General features: G+C 47.2%; 1 protein-coding gene across 1 annotated transcript in view; it reads right to left on the minus strand.

Annotated features, from left to right (window-relative positions):
* Positions 1–24,730, minus strand: part of MTPN (myotrophin) — a 314,032-nt gene that overhangs the window by 165,395 nt on the left and 123,907 nt on the right. The window contains exon 2 of the mRNA XM_078671781.1: positions 17,829–17,942. Within this exon, the coding sequence (XP_078527907.1) occupies positions 17,829–17,942 (114 nt within the window). The remainder of the gene's footprint in view (positions 1–17,828; positions 17,943–24,730) is intronic.

A 24,730-nucleotide genomic window follows, 5' to 3' on the forward strand; every position in this document is an offset into this window, starting at 1 on the left:
AAAAAGTAGGGTGGGTATTTTCCTGCCGGCCAGGGAAGGTGCATCTGCTGGATGTTTTAGTAGATGCTCCACCACTCCGTTGACATATAAAGAGAACAGAGTGGGGGCTAGCACACAACCCTGGCGGACACCCCTATTTACAGGAATGCGTGATGTTTTTTGGCCCTGATTACCCCACCTGATCTGCGCAAAATTGTCTTCGTGAAACTTTATAAGCATATTAAGCAAATAAGGCGGGATGCCCTGGGCATCGAGAACACTCCAGAGGTGGGTACGTGGGACCAGGTCAAAGGCAGTCCGCAAATCTATAAAAGCAAGGTACAGACTGCCCTTGCCCAGTACAACCACTTTCCAGTAGATCATCAGTAACCGGAATGACCGTTCGATGGTCCCCATGCCGGTTCTAAAACCAGCCTGGAAGTCTGAGAGAATTTGCTCCTCCTTTATCCACTGTGAGACCCTTCCTAGGACTACCTTGCCTGCCACCTTCTGGGTAGTGTCTAGGAGGCTTATGGGTCGGTAGTTAGCAGGGTCGTCCCGACTTCCTTTCTTGAAAATCGGGACGACCTCCGCACCCCTCCACGAATCCGGGAGGTTCCCCCCCATACAAGCCAGCGTTCAAGAGGGAAGCAATGAGTCTCTCCCACTCTTCTGGGTTGAGGGTTGACCCGGAGTAGATCGCCTGGGATGCCGTCAGGTCCCGCAGCCTTATTTAAGACCAGACACTTGATCGCCCCCACTACTTCCTTAGGCGAGAAGAGGATATCCTCATTGGGTTCTACATATTCGCTAAGGGGCTGTAACATCGTGCTAGTGGTCGTGTCCACTGTCTGAGAGTAAAGCTGGGAAAAGTGGTTAAACCATACTTCACCAGTTATATTACATGTTAGCAGGGAGTCTGTGGGTTTATCCCTTGCTCTCAGCAAGTCTCAGAAACCCTTGGGGTCTTTCCTAGCGCTAGCCGCCTTTAGGTCAATCCAGAATTGTGTCTCATGCTCGCCCCTTGCCTTCGATATAGCCCTTCAGTAGGTTTTTCTAGCAAGTCTGATTTGGCCGCCATCCTTCGCTTTAACCGCTATAATTAGCTCCCGTTTAGAGGAGCGGCAGGCTGAGGAAAATCATCCTGCGTGGCCCGTGGGCCCAGCTCTTGTGTTACCCCTCAAGCCTGCTGGGCGAACCGTAAACAATTCGCCTAGTGCATCGGTGGTTCCAGAAAACAAGGTAGGAACATCATGCTTGCTATAATCCTGGGAGTCTAGGCGCAACATGGCGTTAGCCATTATGGCTTTTATTTCTACGATCTTTCCCTCATTAATGGCGATTTTGTTCCATTTCAGCCGCCTGCCGCAATTGGAGGGGCATATTTTGTGCGTTGTTTTCCATGCATGTGGGGTTAGGGCTGGTTCCTTATCCTTCCAGGGTGTGAGCAGGGTCAATGCTAAAGGATTGTGGTCACTATCGGTAGTTGGTAAGATCACCATATCAATTAAGTGAGCCCAGAGCCTAAAATTTAGGAGTATATAATCAATGCATGAGGAGTGGCCCACCCTGTTAAAGGTGTGTGCCCCACGGGGATCAGACTGAGATCTACCGTTAGTTGCCCTAAGGCCGTGTTCCAGGCAGAGGGCATTAAGATCTATGGCACTTTGGGTCCAACTTCTAATGGGTGTAAGTGTGAGGGGGGTAATACCTCTCCTAACATCATCTTCCCCGGTGCCTAGTATATCATCGCTAGCAAGTGGTTTGAAGGAGCAATTAAGATCCCCGGCCAGTAGAACAAAGGATTCTGCCTTACAGGATCCAAGTTCCACATCGATTCCTGTGCGTGGAAGCATGGATGAGCCACCCCTTGCCCCTCTGACATAAATATTAAAAACCTCTAGCTTCCTCCCCCCGCCCCCATGATTGAGATTCTCTGTAGGTCAGGTGATTTAGTTGGTATGGTCCTGATGATTAGGCCCAGGGAGATACTAGCCCAAATTAATAGGCCACCAGATGGACAGCCTTTACCCCCAAGTGATTGGACCGCCGGCACAAAGTAGGTGGAGTAGCCCACCTTGTGCCGTGGTTCCAGGCACCAGGTTTCCTGGAATAGGCAAATCCCGAAGGATTCGACAAGAGAGTTCCATTCGGGTATGTCGATGTTCCAGGCAAGGCCCGCCACATTCCAGCTGACCACCTTCAATACTGCACCACCAACATCCCCTCCTAATGGCCCAGGGACAGTCACAGGGGGGTCAGAGGTACAACTAGAGACCCCAGCCATAGTCGACAGTAGTGGGTCCCCCTCAGTCACCATCAATGATAAATCGTGGCTACTAGCAGAGATCCCTTTGATACGGGGTGCGACATCCAATGGCACTGCCACCCGCGTGGTCTCGGGCAAACTACATGATGCATTGGCCGCAATTTCGGAAAGGTTGCTCATCGCATTGGAAGAATGCTTTGGGGGAGAGTTGAAATCCAAAGTGCTAGGCACTGACCTCCCTATGCCCAATCCTGGACTTTCAGGTTGAATATTCCATAAGGTACCCCTGGGAGATATAGAATCAATGCTCAACAGGGGGGTGTGTGTTCAGGGCCAGGTGCAGATGTCATTTTTGTGGGTAGTCAATCTACCTCATCTAGGCAACCAAACCTATTAAAGGTTGGTGCCCCTTCCCACCAGCTATTGGAGCCTAGCCAGCCATCTCTTGGCCTTCCCCGAGCAGGGTTTCGGGCCAGAGACCAATTCCCCTCAAGGTTTGGGCTTGGACGAGGGGGGTAAAAGAAGGTAAGTGGTCTGACTACAATAGACGAATTCTCACCACCTACGTTTCACGAGCATATATGTTGTGCCGTAAGCGGGTCTTCAAACGAGACAACAATACAATCACCTGGGATAGATTTGGGTGATGGGCCTACCCAGGGACCCTTCGCACCATTAGAATATTGCTTCTCAGGTGATTAGGTAACGGCCTATTTACATTCAGCCAATGGATTACCTTGTTTTTGAGTGACCAAAAGTTTTCTTGGGATTGGGTCTCAATTACAGGAGCTCCAGCTAACACCACAACATAAGGTCTTGCATCTGGGGGGGGGATCTATAAAACCCCAGCGAAAGTTCTCTACATTTAGTGGGCCCTGTGGGTTCGTTCGATGGCACATGGCATTTTTTATTCTCGGAGCAGTAGCTTCTTTTAGGGGAGGTATTAATTGTGCAGGGTGCTGTTTTGATGCCTTAACTGGGGGATTGGTGACTATGGGATCGTAAGCCTTTGAACGTGGTTTAGGTATTGGTTTAGGTATTGGTTTGGTCGGGGGGAGTGCTGGTGGGTCTACCGATGGTTTTGCTACCGTTTTCTCAGCCCCCAGCGGGATGATAGATTTGCTTTGCTTTAAGCTAAAACTTGCTAGCGTTACAATGCTCTTATCCATCTCGAGAAGATGGTTTTCTATCCGTGAGAGTCTAAGTTCTAAGGGGGTTAAGAGCTTTTTTAAGGTCTCCCAAACTATTTTTAAGAATTCCTCGTCACTTCCCTCTAGCTCACATGCAGGTCCCCTGGTACTCCCCGCAACATTTTGTGGAAGATTCTCCCCATCTATAGTAACTAGCTCAACTATATCAGTGATCAGACAATTCTCTTCACCACTTAAACGTGCATCGGCTTGGTCCCAGTCTCCACCTACCCCACTTTCTACAGCTGGCCTTCTATCGTTGAATAATTGGGCCCTGGCAACTTTAGCCTTCTTCCTAACGTAGGCAGATCTTGCGTTGCGTTTCCTTTTTTGGACTACATCCTTATGGCTGGCACACACATTCTTCCCATACAACTCAGTGGTTTTAGGAATTCCTAGGTCTAGGGCAGGTGCGTTTATCGTGGGACACTGGTTAGCATGGAATGGGGCCGGCCCTGGGGTCGAGGCTTGCGCAGGTGGGGTTGTAGCTATAGTGTGGTGAATATCCGCCTTTGCGATTAATGGTCGCGGGCCAACCAAGCGCTCTGGGGTTTTAGCAGATGCAATATGGCCCAGGGATGATTTCTGTGACATAGCTAGATCCTGGGACAATCTTCTAGCTGCATCTAGTTCTATAAAGACTCTCTGCTGCATTTTAGTGATTTCAGTATCAATGGCTGTGTTGGTCCTGGTGATAAAGTCATCAAGGGTCCCGTTCAACATCTTCCCTCCTTTAGCAGCCCTACTACGGCTTGCACATGAACACATGGTTCCTGTTAGGACCATTGAGGGCAAGTGTATAAAATAACTGTAGCAGAGCAGCAGGAAAGGCGACAAGGGGGAGGCCCAGTCCAGTCCCTCCCGTCCTCGAACGGCCTCAAACGGCCCGCCCTTTGCCCGGGCTTAGCCCCGGGCTTAGCCCCGGGCTCAGTCCCGCGCCGCGGGAATCTGGAACCAATTAAGTAGGGAGGGAGGGGAAATGGGGGCGGAGCACTCAGGGAGAGCAGGCCAGGTGGTGAGGCTCAGGTAGCAGGGACTCCTGGGAACTGGAGTCCCTCAATACACCGCTCGCAGCCCTGCAAGTGGTCTGGTTCCCCACAGCGGACCCTGCTCCCTTCAGGTCCGGGCAAGGGCAAGCAGCGACGCGGGACCCGCGCAGCGGGTCCGGCGAGTTGTTGAAGTTCAGGCAGAGCAAAGCAGGTCAGTGTTCCAACAAGTGCAAGGAAGGCGTCCCAGAGATGGTTGTAGCGCTCACTGCTTTATGCCGTGGGTGGGGGCGGAGCACTCAGGGAGAGCGGGCCAGGTGGTGAGGCTCAGGTAGCAGGGACTCCTGGGAACTGGAGTCCCTCAATACACCGCTCGCAGCCCTGCAAATGGTCTGGTTCCCCACAGCGGACCCTGCTCCCTTCAGGTCCGGGCAAGGGCAAGCAGCGACGCGGGACCCGCGCAGCGGGTCCGGCGAGTTGTTGAAGTTCAGGCAGAGCAAAGCAGGTCAGTGTTCCAACAAGTACAAGGAAGGCGTCCCTTTATCATCTTCAAGGGCTGCAAGTAACAAATTATACCATCACCCAAATGCTTAATCTTCCGTCCTTATGGGGTCAAACATCGAGTTTGGCATGCCAAAACTTGTGATCTGCCTGCTTCGGTCTGGGTCAAATAAATTAATGTATTTGAAAATCTCATAATCGAGCAGCTGTCCTCGCCCTGCAAGTGGACATAGGTTAAACGTGTGTGAATGGAAAAGGAAGGTAGGTCAGGACAATGGATGCTCATTTCCACAGCTTGGCTTTTCCACGTCAGGGTTTATCTCAGCACTCACCTCATTTAGCCAAGTCCTTACGGTTTCTACCTAGGTGCTTCCTGGCCTAGCTACTGCACAGGCAATTTGCATCTAGTTGGGAATTAGGAAAAGCAAGGTCAGCATATAACCTCCCCTGACTAATTCAAACTTTGCAACTGTTGTGGGTGTATTGTGTCATTCTTTAAAGGAAGTCTTAACTTTTGCAAGCAACAGCACATGCTCTTCTGCCACCGTCAGTTGAGCACATACTTCACCATCTGGTACAGCTTAAGCTGCAGACTACATGGTAACGGACTGACCACAACAGTATATGCCAACTAATTCATCTTTGTTCAACTCTAAATACAGTTCCTTCAGTATTAATACCTCACTGCAGCACATTCTTTTCTTGTTTATTGGCATTTGCTAACTCTATTTGCTATACGAATTACCATGCTTTTAAAGGGTAAACCGGTGTAACCCTCAGCGAGTGCCCACTGGCCTTTGGAACTCAAATCAAGACCTGCAAGTACTTTTATTTTTAGTACTTCACCAGTAACGCGCAGTTCCACCATCGGAACACCACCGTTGAGATGTGTCCCCCGCCACATCTCAAAGGTGGTGTTCCGATGGTAGAACTGCGCGACAAAGGTTTTGTGCCACAAAGGCTTTGGCATGCTGCATAGCTCCAGTAACACAAAGGCCCCTACATATAAAACATTAACTGGCATCACCACATACGGTCCACACTTGGCATACCGAGAGTGTGACTCCTGTTTCTAATCCAACACAGGACTCTACAGCTATGCGGCTTTCTCTGCTCCTCAGATGCAATGCTGTTAAAGCCAAATCTATCGTCACTGTAAGCTAGTTTCAAATAAATTAATTTAAGGCATGCTCCTTCCCGGTATGTATACACCTCCAAAGTGAATCCACAGCTCCATATCTTGCTGGCATCTAATTCTTTCAGTGATGTGAATTTCAATGACAAAAGTAGCATATTGAACTTAACCTTCACGTCAGTCTGCCTCTTATCTTAAGGAAGTCAGTCTCTCCCCAAGAACAGGCCTATGACCCAACGTTAATGCTTTCCTGTGCGGTTGCAAAGGCCAAATAATATTCTTGAATTTAATGCAAAGGATGTCGAAGCACTATTTGAAAGCAACATCTGTTCCTTATGGATGAAATAACACGTGGTAGAAGCGGCCAGGATGGAGAGCGGTAGCAAGATGAGGAGTTCACATTAAAACAAACCTGCAGCTAGGAGTAAAAGAACGCTGCTCTTAAACGGTCACCACCTGGCCGCTGTTCTAACTTTTATTTTCAACATTAAATATTACATATAACAAACATGAAGGACTGGGAACGGATGCACATTTCTATAATTTTGGCTGGGTGCATAGTTTTTTTACAATATTCGTAGGAGGGGAAAATGGACAAGAAGTAGCACATGTGCGTCAAAATCATTCCTGAAGTGGGCTAGGATGAGTTGCTAATGGGGACCCATAGGAAATGCTTTTTCAAAGGCTAAGTCTAGGTAATGGGAAAAACAAGCACTTGCGTATTAATGGGCTGAAAGCTCTGGCAACCATTTTTTTCCCTTTTAAAACTGGTGATAATGTTACAGTAATCATTTAGCTCTGCCTGTAGAAAATAAAAAACTGGGATAAATGGGACTTAACGGTAGAGTCTGAAATAAGTCAAAAATTACATAGCGATGGGGTTCCCTGGTCAATGATAGCACCTTTGTGTAGCTTGGCTCTACCAAAGGAAAAGTACAGTTTGAATGATGGCGTGACACAACCTTCGGTAAGACTTTGGTGTATAACACAAACTGTGACGTAGGTCCATCTACTAAGCTGCTTCATATATGTGTATGTTGGTATGGCTCAAACGTACAGAAAGCTATGGAGCTCTGTGTATATAGCACACGTTTGTTTTTAGGTTTTGCCTGGGGCACGGAGCTTTAGCTCCGCCCCTAGGAGAAATCTGTAGTCTTCAGTAAGGGACACTTGAATCCGCCCTCTGTTCCATTGGCTAGCTCCATAAATGGAGGCTAGCCATTGGAACAGATCTTTTTTGCTCTCCACCCTTTTTGCCTCGTCATCGGGCGGTGGGCGTGTTTATTTTTTTCTTCTTTCTGCAGCATCCTTCCTCACACCAGCTGGACGGCTCTCCATGTGAGGACGCAGACCTGATCGGCTCTCTACTCCGAGCCGACACAATGGAAGGTGATTTGTTGCCAGTGCCCGTTCCCGCCCCTGCCCCCCTACCGCTGCCTCGCTCTCCGTGTCTCTGGCCCCGTTCCCGCCCCCCTCCCGAAATGAAATACAGCAAAATCAGGAGGAGACGAAGAGCGGTTTAATGGTTTAAAGTACGAAAATATAAAAGAAATATACGTGGCTTAGTGAGAGCGCACGCTTTTTTTTTAGCATGGATTGTGTAAAACACTCGACTAGATTTGCGGTCAGCATTACTGTCACTACAGCCCCCGCGTACTTCACCTTTCACTAAACCCTGCTCACAAGGCTTGTGCAACGCGCCCCTGAGACCAGATCCTGCGAAGTATGAGATCGGCAGGGTTTCTGTGGAGCGTGTATTCCGTGCTCCCTCTGGGCCCGCTGTGGGGCTCCCCGCCAGCCCCACTGCGCAATCATTCTGCTGTTAAAACATAACGATCAGCGTAAGACACTTCTTTTAAACGTTTGATGCTTCCTGGTAGAATTTTGCCAGAGTTTGGAGCAAAGTTCGAATATTTCTAGACTCGAGGCGTAATTCAATGGGTACCCCTCGGTCTTGAGACCGTCACAAACTCTGGGAGTTTGCGTAAATATTCTATATTCCCCAATACGGGAATGTGGCAGGTGTAAAAGTGCACATGCGGAAATATAATCCATCCATGCCCTAAACAATTCCCTTTGTTTCTGCCGGGAAACTGCTCTCCCCTCTCCTTGCACCTCCACCAGTTTCAGAGGATTGCTTCTTTTTTTGTTGTTGCAGTTTTGTATAGCGCCACTTGGACATGAAAGTACTGAAGCGCTTTACAGGAGCACCAGTCGCATTTCACAAGAACACATTAATCTTAGGTGAGTGCAAGGAGATTACGTGATTGGCTCAGAATGGTGAGCTGACGCCAAGAGTGGAACCTGGTTCCCCAGCGGTAAAGTCGGCAGCTCTGGATCTTGCTCCACATCCTTCTCACACAAAGACAAGCACCGATTGGCATTCATTAATGGCTGATCTAAATAGCAATCACACAAAGACAAGCACCGATTGGCATTCATTAATGGCTGATCTAAATAGCAATCACTGAAAGAAACAAAACAAAACATAGAAGCGCTTCGAATCCCCGCAGTGATGTCAGTGGTATAGTAAATACAAATACATTCTTACAATGAGCGCCGTTGAGTGGGATTAGAATAAGCATCTGTTAGGCAGCGCCAAGATACCCAGGGGTGAACATGTGCTTTACAAATGTTACCTTTACTCCTCCCTGCCCCAACAATATTACTCACACTCACCCCTTTGATACGCTTCTTTTCTATCTCCAGCATTCAATCAGTCAACTTATGAAGCACACTTTACACCCACCTCTTACACCCTCATTGTGTTTATATCTTCTGTACTCTCCTAACCCAATGTCTGACCTCGACCCATCCCCTCCAAGCTCACACCCCTTAACCCCTCCTTGAACCGTCTCCTCTGACTCGTTCCTTTACTCTGTCTGCTAGATCCACTCTTTCTTTTTATTTTCCCTTACTACTCCCTCTGCTCCTATGTCTTCTGCTTTTAGTTCCTCCCGACGCTCCTTAGCCCCCCCTTTCTGCTTTCTCATTCTTTCGCCTTTCTTTCCATAATTCCTAAATTGTTTTCTTAATCCTTCCTTACCCCGGCCAGCCCCCCTTCACCACCTGCTTCCGCCTTCTTTACCCACTGTAGTAATTTTCTCTTCACCAGGTTTTCTTTACTTTTTTGAGTCCCTGCTCCCCCCCCCCTTATTTATACACACCTCCCCTTGCCCCTCCTTCTGTCCCCTCCCGCTCCACGCGGTGCACTCTACCTGCCCGCCCCTCCCTCCTCGGCAGGGGTGCCCTCGGGGGAGGGGTCCCTGCCAGGCTGTGGTGATCCCGGGGGTGCCCAGTCCCGCCGGTGATGCTTCATTGAGCTGTAATGAACGTGGCACTGCGCCCCACCCGGGCCTGCACGCACCAGGGTGGGCGTGGCCTCACTTCCCAGGTGTATTGTTGTGGTGACAATGCACGGAAGTGGCTCCTGCGGGAGTGGAGAATGGTAAACTGTGCGTGTAGGGATGTGGGCGTAGTGATCCGCCCCCTGTGATCACCCAGACATCCTGGGCATGTGTGGTGTAAACTTGGCGGGGGGGGTTGGGGGAGATGTAGAGGTAGAGGTACCTCCCCGCCCCCTCTGATAACCCAGGCAGCCTGGCATGTTTGTTTTTTTTCAAACCGGGGTTGGGTGGGGAGGGGGTTGATGTAGTGACCCCTCCCCGCCCTCTGATAGCTCTGCAGGTCTGGCCTGGTGTTTGTTTGCCTGCCAGGTGTGTGGCTCACATTACAGCCGCAGTGACTCGTCTCCCGCGGGCAGGCTGGGAGCCTGTCTCACACCCAAGGCCTATTCTGGGGGAGGGGTGGGGTGGACGCTTATACTGACTGCCACAGGTCCCTACCTATGCAGCACCAAGCCACCCCCATTCCGTCCCGGCTGCCGCCACTCCCAGTCCTACTGCCCCACCCCCACTACCTTGTTTCCCCTGTCCCAATCTTATCTTACTGCCCACCCCCAGTCCTTCCCCCTTACTGCCCTGCCCACTCCCAGCCTGCCCACTCCCAGCCTGCCCCCTCCCAGCCTGCCCCCTCCCAGCCTGTCCCCTCCCAGCCTGTCCCCTCCCAGCCTGCCCTCTTCCAGCCTGCCCTCTCCCAGCCTGCCCTCTCCCAGCCTGCCCTCTCCCAGCCTGCCCTCTCCCAGCCTGCCCTCTCCCAGCCTGCCCTCTCCCAGCCTGCCCTCTCCCAGCCTGCCCTCTCCCAGCCTGTCCCCTCCATGACCTTTCCCAGCCTGTCCTCTCCCAGCCTGCCCTCTCGCAGCCTGCCCTTTCGCAGCCTGCCCTCTCCCAGCCTGCCCTCTCCCAGCCTGCCCTCTCCCAGCCTGCCCTCTCCCAGCCTGCCCTCTCCCAGCCTGCCCTCTCCCAGCCTGCCCTCTCCCAGCCTGCCCTCTCCCAGCCTGCCCTCTCCCAGCCTGCCCTCTCCCAGCCTGTCCCCTCCCAGCCTGTCCCCTCCCAGCCTGCCCTCTCCCAGCCTGCCCTCTCCCAGCCTGCCCTCTCCCAGCCTGCCCTCTCCCAGCCTGCCCTCTCCCAGCCTGCCCTCTCCCAGCCTGCCCTCTCCCAGCCTGTCCCCTCCATGACCTTTCCCAGCCTGTCCTCTCCCAGCTTGTCCACTTCCAGCCTGCCCTCTCCCAACCTGCCCTCTCCCAGCCTGTCCCCTCCCTGCCCTCTCCCAGCCTGTCCCCTCCCTGCCCTCTCCCAGCCTGTCCCCTCCCTGCCCTCTCCCAGCCTGTCCCCTCCCTGCCCTCTCCCAGCCTGTCCCCTCCCTGCCCTCTCCCAGCCTGTCCCCTCCCTGCCCTCTCCCAGCCTGTCTCCTCCCTGCCCTCTCCCAGCCTGTCCTCTCCCTGCCTGTCGTCGTGTCCCGGCGGCGGCAGGCAGCAGGCAAGAGCGTGCACTGCGTCCCCGAAGTAACAGCCCTAAAGCAAGCAAGAAGTACGCCCCCCTCCCACCAATCCCTGTTAGGTAGTGGAAACTGTCCAAACTGGGGTGCAGACAGCCCCTCTCACCTTTCGGCCTGGTACCACTGCACCAGCCGCACTACTTCCCTGCTGACCGTTCTCCACTTCAGCCCCGTCTAAATTACAATTCCTGCTTGTGACCCTTTTGCCTGCTTGTGCTTGTTTTCGTGACCCTGTTGCCTGCTTGTGCCTCCGTGTGCCCCTGTTGCCTGCTTGTGCCTCCGTGTGCCCCTGTTGCCTGCTTGTGCCTCCGTGTGCCCCTGTTGCCTGCTTGTGCCTCCGTTTTCGTGCCCCTGTCGCCTGCTTGTGCCTCTGTTTTCGTGCCCCTGTCGCCTGCTTGTGCCTCCGTTTTCGTGCCCCTGTCGCCTGCTTGTGCCTCCGTTTTCGTGCCCCTGTCGCCTGCTTGTGCCTCCGTTTTCGTGCCCGTCGCCTGCTTGTGCCTCCGTTTTCGTGCCCCTGTCGCCTGCTTGTGCCTCCGTGTGCCCCTGTCGCCTGCTTGTGCCTCCGTGTGCCCCTGTTGCCTGCTTGTGCCTCCGTGTGCCCGTTGCCTGCTTGTGCCTCCGTTTTCGTGCCCCTGTTGCCTGCTTGTGCCTCCGTTTTCGTGCCCCTGTTGCCTGCTTGTGCCTCCCTGTGCCCCTGTTGCCTGCTTGTGCCTCCGTGTGCCCCTGTTGCCTGCTTGTGCCTCCGTGTGCCCCTGTTGCCTGCTTGTGCCTCCGTGTGCCCCTGTTGCCTGCTTGTGCTGTGTGGGTGTGTGTGGAAGGCTCTGTGTGGGTGTGTGTGGAGGGCTCTGTGTGGCTGTGTGTGTGGGGGCTTTGTGTGGCTGTGTGTGTGGGGGGCTCTGTGTGGCTGTGTGTGGGGGGCTCTGTGTGGCTGTGTGTGTGGGGGGCTCTGTGTGGCTGTGTGTGTGGGGGGCTCTGTGTGGGGGGCTCTGTGTGTGTTTGTGTGTGTCATTTGCGAGAGATAAAGCTAGTGGCATTGTAAATGACAATGCCATTTATTTATGTTAAAAAAAACATAAATAAAAATAATGTCAAGAGCAATGCCAATAGCTCTAACTTTAACAAAGGCAAAACCATTGCATTGTAAATGCTTGTTTATTAAGCAGTGGAAGATTCTGTGACTTGTTGGGAAACTAGCCATTTCTCATCAAGGGCCCACAAGCATCAAAGCAGCACCGCAGTCACTAGATCAGATCTCCTTCTCCAAGCAGAACATGAACTGCAGTACATCCAGGAAGTACTACTCTACTTGCTCTTTAGAGCAATCGGTTGCCTTCTGTGTCCTAAATAGAACATAAGGAAGAGCTTCTGAAGGAATCATTTTGCAATAACTTTTAGGGTTGACAATTACGGGTTTTGGACACAGAGTCCTGAGGACTGCCTCGCAAACTGATACCATAAGAAACTGAAAAGTCGACCACTAACCCACATCAGCGCAACAACTTGTACACAGTACTTCTTATACATGTTCACTAAGACTTTGAATCAGCCTATTTATGGATGAGTGGTGCATGCACTAACGAAGGCCCTTTCAAATTGATGGATTTATTTACCCATGTGGTATGGGTTGTTGCGTGCTGTTGTTCTATATCCAATGAAAGGTCATCATGATTTTAGGATTTAGTATTGGAAAAACAGGTTAAAGAAAACTAAAAAACCTTTTGAATTATTCTCACCCGATACATTTTACTCTACTTTTTATTGATTGTACTTTGACTCGATTGGCCGAGATCGATCCACAAGCAGTTGATACAATCATTTCACAACTTTTTTTTAGGAGCTCTTCCTTATATTCTAGTTGTACATCCCCATTTTCCTGGGGGATTATTGGGTCCACCTATTTTGTGTTAAGCCTTCTTTGTCATAGCATTCATTACGGTTTAGTGTCGGAGGTTTTAATCATTCACTTGCAATCAAAACCCAGGCCAGGAATTAACATACGTCTTGATAATGCTGGTTACGTTGTGTTGGTGTATATATCGTCTTCTCTTGATTTGCTCCTATAAGCCTTCCTTGCATTGTTTATATAATGCAACATAAGAATACTCATTGAGTTATCAAAATGTAGCTCCATAATATTTTTTACTTCGATGAACACATCACATTCATTATCATTTTCCACTACAACTGTGAAATACGATCAAATAATTGCCTGCCTTTTGTTTCCAAATGATCGTAACCGTGCTTACTTTAATACTGAACTACAGCTTATAGCCTAATTGCTACTAGAGGAACTTATTTTAAAATGCTTAATCCACTGGATGCAGTCATCATTTGACACTCCTGGTACATAAAGAATTTTTGCTGGCATTGCCACTTAGTTCATCAAACTAGCTATAGCACTTTATTGGTGTGCGGACAAAAACATGCAGGATGATCTACGCTGTTTATTTTACACCTTGTATGACCAAGTGTCTTTTTTCTAAAAAATTCTCTCAAGTGTTTACCTAGAAGGGGGATCAATTGTTCCCTTCTTTTTGACAGCCTAAGTGATTTTGGTCAATGATGCTTCTCCCCAGGACAGCTAACTATCACATAAAGGGCTTACTGCCAGCCAAGAAGGTGGAGGAAAAGTTGAGGATAGGGACGCCCTGCCCACTGACGAAGGGAAGATGCACTAGGAGGAGCACACACAGCACAGAGATGTACCGAGCATATTCTACAGATATCATACCACTCACTCACGGAGGCCCTCACATAGGGCGCCTAAGAAGTGACACATGGAATACTGGGACATAAGTGGAGGAAACTAGTTGAAAAAGCTCCAAGCCTCCAGACAACCCCTACCGTCTCTTATGACCCCCCGCCAAACAGAAAAGGGAGCACTCCTCACACGGTACTTCAACTCTTCTTCTTGGCAGGGTCCTCTTGCTCCTTAAGTATTTTAAAGTCCTGGGGTTTTAGGTACAATACTTATACCCCATGTTGTTACTGTTCTTTGGGGCAAGGGCCTTTGAACCCAGTCCACACCAGCCCTGTCCTCCTTGGTGCAGCATGACCACAAAGGATGGAGATCGCACTGTGAAAAGGAGGCCCAGCCCATTCAGGTGCAAGCAAAACTCCTCCCACCACTCTAAATACAGACCAGGTCTATTCAGCCCAACAATGAGTCACCCAGGCAAGGCAGGGCACACCTCAAACCCTTCCCCATGCCCAGAGACTGTCTAGAGTAAATGCACACCCCCAGTTCTGTCATTCCATTACCAGATGCTGAATATAAAAACAAACAGAGGCAAACAGAGGCACACAGGCTGGCAAAGCAAAACAATGCCCACTTTCTAAAAGTGGCATTTTCAAACAGAATTTAAAAACCAACTTCACCAAAAGGTGTGCAAATAAATTCTGATTTCGGAGAGCCTAAACTTAATTTCTCAATCTTGTCCCTATAGGAAGTTATACTTGTAAGATGTTACAAAGCAACTCCCATGGTAGGCTATGGGACAGATACGCTTTCCATAGTGAAAAACAAAATACACAGTATTTCACTACTAGGATATGTCACACACACCAGTAAATGTCCTACCTTTCACACTCCTTGCCCACGGGGGTACCTTGGGCCTACCATAGGGGTATCGTACATATAAGGGGAGGGGAGGGGGAGGAAAGGTTTGGGCCTTGCAAGTGGGTGCACTTGCCAGGCCAAAAAGGCAGTTTACAACTGCACACACAGACACTACAGTGGTAGGTCTGACACATATTTACAGGGCTACTCGTGTGGGTGGAACAACCAGTGCTGCAAACCCACAAATAGCATTGAATTTACAGGCCCTGGTACACACTGTGCACTTTACTAGGGAAATACTAGTAAATCAAATATGCCAATCATGGATAACCAATCGTATCAATTTATACAGAGAGCATAAGCACGTTAGCACTGATCAGCAGTGGTAAAGTGCCCAGAATCCTATAGTCAAGGAAAACAGGGTTAGAAAAATAGGAGGCAAAAGGGTTGGGGATAAACCGGTTAAAAGGGCCACATCTAACAGTAACTGTCACCCACCCCAAATGTGTATTTGAGACAGGCTGTCAAGGCACACAAAGGAGTTAATGCAGGTAAATAACCACTCTCTAAAAGAGGTATTTCTAAAACAGCAATGTTAAAAATCCTCCTCCCTGGTGAAGTTGAATTTAACATTACCATTCCAAAGATATGAAACAGGAAAAAGCTACTCTTCTCTGACCAGGAACTACAGCTCAAAAGTGTAAGGAAATCCCAATGCTAGTCTACCACAGGGATAGGCCTCACAGTTGTGAAAAACAAATGTTGGTGTCTGAATCTTTACATGTCCTGGTAGTGACAAACAGCCATGTACTACCTTTTACTTACATGGCACCCTGCCCTTACGGTTACTTAGGGCCTACCTTCGAGGCAACATACATATAATAAAAGGGGGTTTAAGCCTGGGCAAGAAGTTTTAAATGCCAAGTCAAAGTGGCATTAAACTGCACACACAGGTACTGCAGGCCTGAGACAGGTTTGAAAGGCTATTTATGTGGGTGGCACAATCAGTGCTGCAGGGCCACTAGTAATATTTGACCCACAGGCCCTCGGTACGTGTTATACCACTTTACAAGGAACTCACTAGTAAATTAAATAGGCCAATCCGTTCTACACCAATGTCACCAAGTTTGGGAGGAGAAGCACATGCACTTTAGCACTGGTTAGCAGTGGTAAAATGCTCAGAGTCCTAAGGCCAACAAAAAGAATCTGCAAAACAGGAGGTAAAAGGCAAGAAAGTCTGGCGAACAGCCACCCTAAGGATTTTAGGTCTACCAGAACTCGTGTTGAGTTCTCCAAGTCACAAAATGTGATCCGTCTGCAAGAAGAAATTCAGTGAAGGGTCATCGGATGAGTTTCGGATATCAATAGGAATGGGGTATACTGTGACTTCAGCCAGCAACAGTAGTGAACATATTTCTGCAATTTTCAACTTATTACCTTTGAATATACTTTCTGAAATTTGACAAACATGAAAAGCAAGCAAAAATAGAGTATGCTGTCTGCTAAGGGAGCAATGCAGGCGTTTCTCAAGTCACTCTGGGCGCATCACTCAGCCCCACCCAATTCAACATGTACAAGAATGACCACTCCCGACGTGATCAGATCTACCGGCATCTCCATAATTTCCTACACCAATAACACCCAGCTCATCCTGTCAATGTCAGACAAGGCCCCCAAGACCAGATCCAACTACACCAAATGCATGATCTGCGTAGAAGAATGAATGAAAAACAACTGATTCAAACTCAACAAGGGGAAAGATGGTGCTGATCTTGGGAATAAGACCTCCTTGTGGGACTCCACCTGGTGGCCATCAGAGCTTTGTGTAACCCCATTACCCACTAACCACACACAAAACCTTGGAATCATCTTAGATGATAAACTCAACATGGCCTCAAAGGTGAATGCAATTAGCTCCTCTTGCGTTAACATACTACGCAGCCTCAGAAAAATCTTCCAATGGATCTCAAGAACAACAGGCGAACAGTCACTCAAGCCCTAGTCACCAATAGACTAGACTACGGGAACACACTATGCAGGAATCCCCAACCACCTCCTTCACTATCTGCAGACCAACCAGAAAGGTGCAGCCATATTTATCTTGGACCTTCCATGGCGCATCCATATCACGCCTCATCTCACACTGGCTGCTGACACACAAACACTGCCAATTCAAACTCTTCAGATGCATACAAGGCACTGCGCAACATAGGCCAGTTTACCTCAACTGCCGCCTTTACTTCCTCTATCCCATCAGACACCTAAGCTTTAAATCACGCCCCAAACTTGGAATTACCTCTCTCTACACTTAAGAGCCGTGTCCTCCTCGCTTCCGGAATTCAACAAAAAGCTGAAGATCTGGTTCTTCAACTTGCACTCAACAAACTACCCACACACCTGCTTTAGCGCCTAGGTGCCGTTCGGGTGATAATTCCGCACTTCAGAAATCCAAACAACATAATAACTTAATCTACATTGGACTTCAGATGAGAATTTCAGCAGCTCTTTACAAATAAATGTTCTTGACAAATTAGATTTAATGGAATCGTACTCGCCATTATTTACCTTTTCTGCCCTGTAAATATTTTCATAGGCAGGAGTTCCTTGAGATATGAAAAGGCATTTTGGGGCTTCTTCCCCGAGAATCACTAAAATAGTATACTCTGGGGCACACTGCAAGATACGTGGGTCTTGCCAGATTTGATATTATCAATGCAACCAAGCGAGAAGTGGTCGAGTAATAAATACCAACCCTTTGGGGTTTAAATTAGTATTGACAAATTCAAAGTACGCTCATAAAACACGGTGTGGTTGTCTGTGGTGAGTCCAGCATACAATATTGAGGAGGGCCAATTTTCCACTGTTGATCATTTTGTGCAAATGGAGTAAACAGGTGCCTTTGCCTCCAGATAGGCAGAAGGGATACCTATTATCTTGTACGCCTAGTTGTCAGGTGTTTCAGTAAATTCTGGAACTACTGCGTTTACTGAAACACCCGCAGCCAAATGATGGATATTCTGAGTTTTAATAAAGGGTCTATTGAAGAGAAGCAGAAATGAAGGCGGCCCAATATAGTTGGAGTAAGCACGTTTGACTTCTACACCACAAAATGAGCAGTATAAGCAGCATTAAGAGTGTAATGGAGTTAGGACGAGTAAAAATGGCGGTACCTTCGAGTAGATAAGTTATCATTTAATTCTCATCGAGGAAGAAGAATAAAGGGTAAACTGAACAATGGGCTCTTTATTAAGGAGGTTAAAAACTGTGACAATCAGCATTACAGCAATACCACATTCATTAAGCTATTACATACATTTATATCTGCTCCTTTAGAAAGAAGGAACTCCAAAATCTCTTCCTGTCCACAGTCTGCAGCATAATGGAGAGGTTTTCTTCCTCCATCCAATGTTCGGTTTACATCAGGCTCCTAAATTGAAAACAGAATGAAAACAGAGGACTATGAGACTCCCTAGGCAGCATATCATTTTATATTTTTACACTGTCCTCCCAAAAAGTCTCAACATGGAACACCTTCTCAAGCATCTCAGCGACATCTTTCTCTCACAATCGCAACTAAACTGGAAGCTTACCAAATGAACTATCATAAGTGGCACAAAAAGCCAGTTGATCTGGATTTAACATTTCTAAACTATGACAAAGATTCATGAAGTACAGCCAGCAACAGAAATGTTTATGGTGCATGTCCCCCCTAGCCCCCCAGTTACCAATCTGTAACATGCTCAAAATAGCCTCTAGTTTTACTGAATGAATGGCCTAATGTAGATGATATCTATATGCACTGGAGGACCCAAAGCAGTATTATCACAAATCACGATAAAAAAAATTTTTAACACACTAGTAATATACAATGCATTTAATGGAAGAAGTTGGTAGAGCAATTTTAGAATGAACACCACCCTCTCGAGGACTAGTTTGTGAATAACAGCAATTTCCAGGGAAAGAAAAAGTTTAACATAACTAAGAATAAGATTATGTCAGATAAATTCAGTGGACATTATGCAAAAGGCAACAATTTTTGGGGGGAGTGAGAGGGGGGGGGGGTTACATTCCGTGTCCTTATATTGAAACATTGTTTTCGTACCTTCTTTGCATGTGGTGTAGAAGCGGTCAGCACAGTGATAAAGTAAACTGGATTATTTACAAACTTACTGGTTGAAAGCAAACCGTGTTGAATGTGGTCAATTCTGGACAGCTATCCTAGTGCCATCAACCATTTCTTAACTAATTTACCGAATTTCAAATCTAACCCTTCTTGCTATCCATAACTCTAGACGTGTAATAGTCCGTTTTATGTAAATTAGCTCAAGTGTGCCACATAAAAATCTTACATTTGTTATGCTCTGGTTTAATCAATGGTGCATGCAGTGTTCAAGTTTGACGTTTGTCACTAATAAATAATTACTATGGAGTGGCAACACAAGTAAGTGTTTTTATAACTTCAAATACATTTGTAAAATATCACAATTTAAACTGCGGACCAAATTGACAAGTTTAAATATCATTCCTTTAAAATGTTTGGATCTAAATAAATTAGGGTAAGCATTGGGAGCCTTTGCTAGTTAACTATTACCAATGTATAATGCACATGCACGCACTGGATAAATGAGTCACAGGAAACTGAACATAAACAGGAACAAAGGAGTGGGGTTTTAATATATGCAATGATTTCAATGGGAACAAAGTTTGAACAAGGAGTTGTGAACAAAATAGTGGTCTGGTACCATGCCCAAAAAGCATTTCCTCCGCTTATATCCAAGTTTGCCAGTCTTGGGACAATCATTCTATGTTAAGTAGTTCAAAGATTACTGCCATATAAATAAAAAAAAAGAGACTATCAAGCTGTAACCACCTAACTTTGGCAGAGTAAAACCTTTTTTATAGCCACCAGGAAATCACAGATGACACCAAAAAGATAGAAACTATCATAAAAAAGATGAACAAACAAAATGAAAGTATTACAAATTGAATAGATCAATGTAGGAAAGTGCCTGCAGGAGCCGGTCATAAATCACAAAGATATGTAGCCGCTGAGCCCAATTAAATGGACGGCGTAAAGAGATTAAATGTTTTTGGCATCATGACACCGGATGACCACAGTATTTAAGTCGCATGAGCATCTCAAAAGAGATGATGCAAGACAGTAAACCTACTCATAGGAGGTGACAAGGGAGATGATGCGGTATTAAATTAAAGCAGGCATGCCCGACTTGCAAAATTTATCCAGTAACTTGATATGATGCAAGGCTGACATTACATGAGAAAACAAGGTAACATTTTTAGCATTCATGTTTATACTTAAATATATTGGGATCAAGAAGCCAGAGCCTTATCCTGCCAGAATTGTATTTTACTATTTAGTCCTTCTGTTTGATTTTTAGAGCGCAATATTTTTTAAGATTGTTGACCATTTGACACCTGGTTCCATTAGATGTACAATTATGGGCATTGTTCCTCAAGCATGTTCTCTGTAAAATGATCCAACTTCCCCCGGGTCTAGGCAGTGTTTGAGAAGAAATGATCTCTCCCCTGGATCAGGGTCAGGCATACTCAGATTCTTATTGACTTCTGAACGTGAACACCTCTGCAGATTGTGGACTGCTGATGCATAAATTCCACAAAGATGGATTCTCTCTTGCTGGGTCTAGGAGGGAAGTGCCACTCCATACCTTCATATGTGCGCACCCAACTATTCCAAAATTACTGTAGCTAGTATGCCATTAAGGACTCAAACCGGACCATGGTTACTTTGATCTAACAAGTCACAAAGACCACATTATTCTACTGCCTACGCATTCCGTATCCCCTACTCTACCACGCATAACCCTGCTGTCGATACTTCTGCTGCAATGCATCATCCTCGTCATGCAATGGTCATCTCCTGTAAAATCTACTACAAGAAACGATCAGAGCTTCCCAAGATTAAGAGCAAAAAAATCAAGCAGTCTAGAACTGGAGACTAAACAGCCTGGATGACTTCTAACCTGCTCTCAAGTAGTTCGGATTTAGTAACATGTTATTTTATTTTTGTATTATTTTGTATAAAGCAGAGAAGCAAATGCTTATCGGAGACACACGAACTATTAAACTTACTGAGAGGAATGAGGAAAATAATTAAAAGGCAAGGTTTTTAGCAGTTGAAGTCTAATAACTTGGGCTAAGCTTGCAGAATTGAATGTAGCGAGTTCACCACAAGTTGGCAGCAAAAATAGAGAAATCTCCATAAGTGACGGTCCTGCTCCTAGCGGTGACAAGCAAAAATCGATTTGCGGATTTGAGAGGGGGCCTGGGTTAATAGATTGCAAATGTGTTGGCCAGAAAGGTAGGGATTATGAGGTCTAAGGTATACTATGCCTGAATGTTACAGAAGATTAAATAGGTAACCAGTGCAGGGCGTCCCAGTACTAGTGAGATGTGGGCTCTTCTAGTTATTTTTAGAAAGCCTGCGACTACATTCTGGACAAGCTGCAGTTGATGTAAGACTTTATCTAGACTGAGTTTGCATTGCCCAAAGATGACAAAGTCATGGCATTGGTTATTAGAGTATGCAAGGAGACGGGAGAAGGGGTTGGAGGAATGCAAGTTATAGCAGACCAAGGTTTTATCCCATTCTGCACCCGAGTGGGGTAGCGTAACTGACCAAACATACACAAGAGTGCCCACAAAAACCACTTGAAAACACACTAAAAATGGTAAGACTTGATACCAGATGATCTCCAGCAATGGTCCTGGGCTAAGAGACTGACTTCTCTACAGATACTGCTCTCCAAACGCCTTTATTGCTTTGGAAAGGTCTTAAAGTGCTTTCTTTAGGAGCATCGCAGTGGCCAACAGTTATTACCCCGTGTTAATTGTTTCATAGGTCTTTCTCAATTACATTTAGAAATCAATGTGACCATTTATGAATTTTTGTAAAATGTTTAGATACCCTTTGGACCCAGTTCTCAGCACAGATAATAAACGTATGCAGCAGGGGATTTATCCCAGCGTGCGAGCGTTCTAATGGCCATGACGAGCTCAGCTCGTCATCAGCACACGAGCACCGTGGCTGATGACGAGCTCGTCATCAGCATGGGAGGGGTTGAAAAGGCACAGCATGTAATCAGTGTTAAATTATGCATACTCACAGGTAGAATTTAAAAAAAAACTCCCTACAGTCCGCATAAGAACGCAAAAGGGCGTGTACATCAGCACGTGTGACGCCAAACGTAGTAGAAAGAGAAAACACACGACTGGTTCAGGTCTTTAGTAAAACTATCCCAAAGCGTGCTTAGGATAGATCTGTTATAGACAGTTTCATGGCATGAATGCGGCGCATGCTGCCATGTACCGGGGGAAAACCTGTTTTTTTCAGCTAAATTTGAGGTTTGCAGGGGATTCTGGGTAGGGAAACGTTGGGGGGATCCTCGCATGCCATACCTCATTGGCCTCCCCAGGCTGTCTAGTTTTCAGAATGTGTGGGTTTGGTAGGTAGGCGGCGAGCCTGGGGCCAAAACCCCAGGTGCCCCCCACCCAAAACCAGGTAGTTTTGAAGTCTCCACAGTACGAATTGGGCCATTTCCTGTTGCAGCCACTATGCCTACCCACACAAGTGAGGTACCATTTTTATTGAGAGACCTGGGGGAACGCTGGGTGGTAAGAAATGTGTGGATCCACACAGATTCCAGAACTTTCCCCCACAGAAATGTGAGAATCTTTTTTTTCCAGCTAAATTTGAGGTTTGCAGGGAATTCTGGGTAGGAAAATATTGGGGGACCCAAGCAAGCCATACCAAGCTGGACTCCCCAGAGTGTCTAGTTTTCAGAAATGTGTGGGTTTGGTAGGTTTCCCTAGATGGCTGCCGGGGCCAAAAACGCATGGGACCCCCCTTGTAAAACCAGGTTGGTTTGTGATAGGTAATTTTGATGTCGCCTAAATAGGTTTTGGGTCCTTGCCTGTCGCGGGTACTTGACCCACCCACACAAATGAGGTACCATTTTTCTCAGAAAACTTTGGGGAACGTGGGGTGCATTGAATGTTGTGGATCCACGCAGATTCTAGAACTTTCCACCACAGAAATGTGAGGAAAATATGTTTTTTTGGATACATTTTTTATGTTTGCAAGGGATTCTGGGTAACAGAACCTGGTGAGAGCCAGTCAACTCACCCCCATCCTGGATTCCCCTGGGTGTATAGTTTTCAAAAACGTATAGGATTGCTAGGTTTCCCTAGGTGCCGGCAGAGCTAGGGTTAAAAAACTACAGCTAGGCCCTTTGCCAAAAAAGGGTCATTTTTCAATGTGAAATTGTGTTGTGTCCACATTGCGTGTTGCGCAGTTTCCTGTCGCGGGCACTAGGCCTACCCACACAAGTGAGGTATCTTTTTTTGTGGAAGACTTTGGAGAACGCAGGGTGTGTGAAACTTTGTGAATCCAAGCAGATTCCACAACTTTCCACCACAGAAATGTGAGGAAAGTGTTTTTTTGACAATTTTAGAGGTTTGCAAGGGATTCTGAGTAACAGAACCTGGTGAGAGGCAGTCAAGTCACCTCATCCTGGATTCCCCTGGGTGTCTAGTTTTAAAAAATTTATAGGTTTGCTTTGTTTCCCTAGGTGCCGGCAGAGCTAGGGTTAAAAAACTACAGCTAGGCACTTTGCAAGGGTCATTTTTAGGTCGAGCCAAGAGCAGCGCATGAGCTGCTTGCTCGACTTTTAGTAAAGGGGATTTCAAAGTGCTACCAGAGGCTTTTGCTGGCACACACGCAGCCATCATCTATCTCCTCCGTCACGGGTCGTTAAGTTGCTTGTTTTTTTATTTCCTGTGCTTTCCCCTCTTCCTCCTTCTGATCACTTTCGTGGCTTGGCTTGTTTTTTTTTCTTTTGCTTTCAGCACTCCGCCTCTCTCCCTTGTGTGCTGTGTCCCCTTTGCATCCCTTTCCCTTGCCCTCTGTATTGTCCCATGGTTCATTTACTCCAGCCCCACCCTTACCTGTCCTACTCAGCTTTTTTTAAGCCCCCCGTGGCTCCTCCCTTTCTCTCTTGTCTCTCACTGCTCCCTATCGGCAACGTTCAGTTGATCTTCCATCAGGTCTCCTCTGTTTCTCATCTGCCCCTCTTAGCTCAAATCGTTATTTTTCCATTTACTTTTTTTTAAAACTTCTTAGTATGGCCCGTTGGTTCCCTTTTCACAGGCGCTCTCGGCGCCCCCCACCCCGCATTGAGGCCGCGTTGGCGAGCCTAAGTGTCAGCTCTGACGCATTTGTTATTTCTGTCTTCCCTCGTGCCCCTTGCATGTCTGATCGAACACTGAGATATTAAAGCCGCAATGATGTATCCCCAGATTTTTATCGCAAGCCAACCTAAAAACTACTTTTTTGTTATAAATATGTTGGTCGGAGAGAGGGCCAATTCGGTGCTGTGTCCAGCAGCAGGAATGAAAGTATTGCAACACTGCCGAGACCTTATAAAACCATCATAAAGATGGGTGTGCATGCGTGCTCATTTATGCACAAGGTTAGGCGGCCATCTAAAACTGTTTTTATAATAAAGTTTTGCAAAAAAGTTATGCAACAGTTGATGTTGTTGCACCAAGGATATTGTGTAGCATAACTAAACTCATAAGGTCTCAAAAGCGAGACCTATTGGCTATGCCAATGCGTGTTCACTGTGAAATTGTGGTGTGTCCACATTGCGTTTTGCGCCGTTTCCAGTCGCGGGCACTAGGCCTACCCACACAAGTGAGGGACCATTTTTATCGTGAGACTTCAGGTAATTCAGATTTGTGAAGCAACTGTTATTACCTATTGACTTTCAATGCATTTCTGCCTTCCAAATGAAGGACAATGTGCAAAAAGAAGTCATTTTGAAAAATGACCGATCATTCTCATGCTAGTATGAGTATTACCAATTTTGGAAATGTGCAAATATCTACTGTTTCTAAACTCTATAGTTTGTTCCAATTTCAGAAATACATAGGTGTCTTTGATACCGATTTTTCCATGTATACATTTTCCCTGAATAATTGATATATACCAGGCACATAATAAAAAACCCTTGCAAGTTGCTGCTCAGTTTTTGGCTCTGGGTTCGTCGGGTTCTTGGTGAACCTACAAGTCCTATATATCCCCACAACCAATAAGGTCCAGCGGACCGCAACCCCGTCCTGAAGACGATCCCAACTAAAGTGGATCGAAACGTCGTCGACAACACAGCGCAATCA

Source organism: Lissotriton helveticus, chromosome 1_1, assembly GCF_964261635.1.
Source record: "Lissotriton helveticus chromosome 1_1, aLisHel1.1, whole genome shotgun sequence".
Lineage (NCBI taxonomy): Eukaryota > Metazoa > Chordata > Amphibia > Caudata > Salamandridae > Lissotriton > Lissotriton helveticus.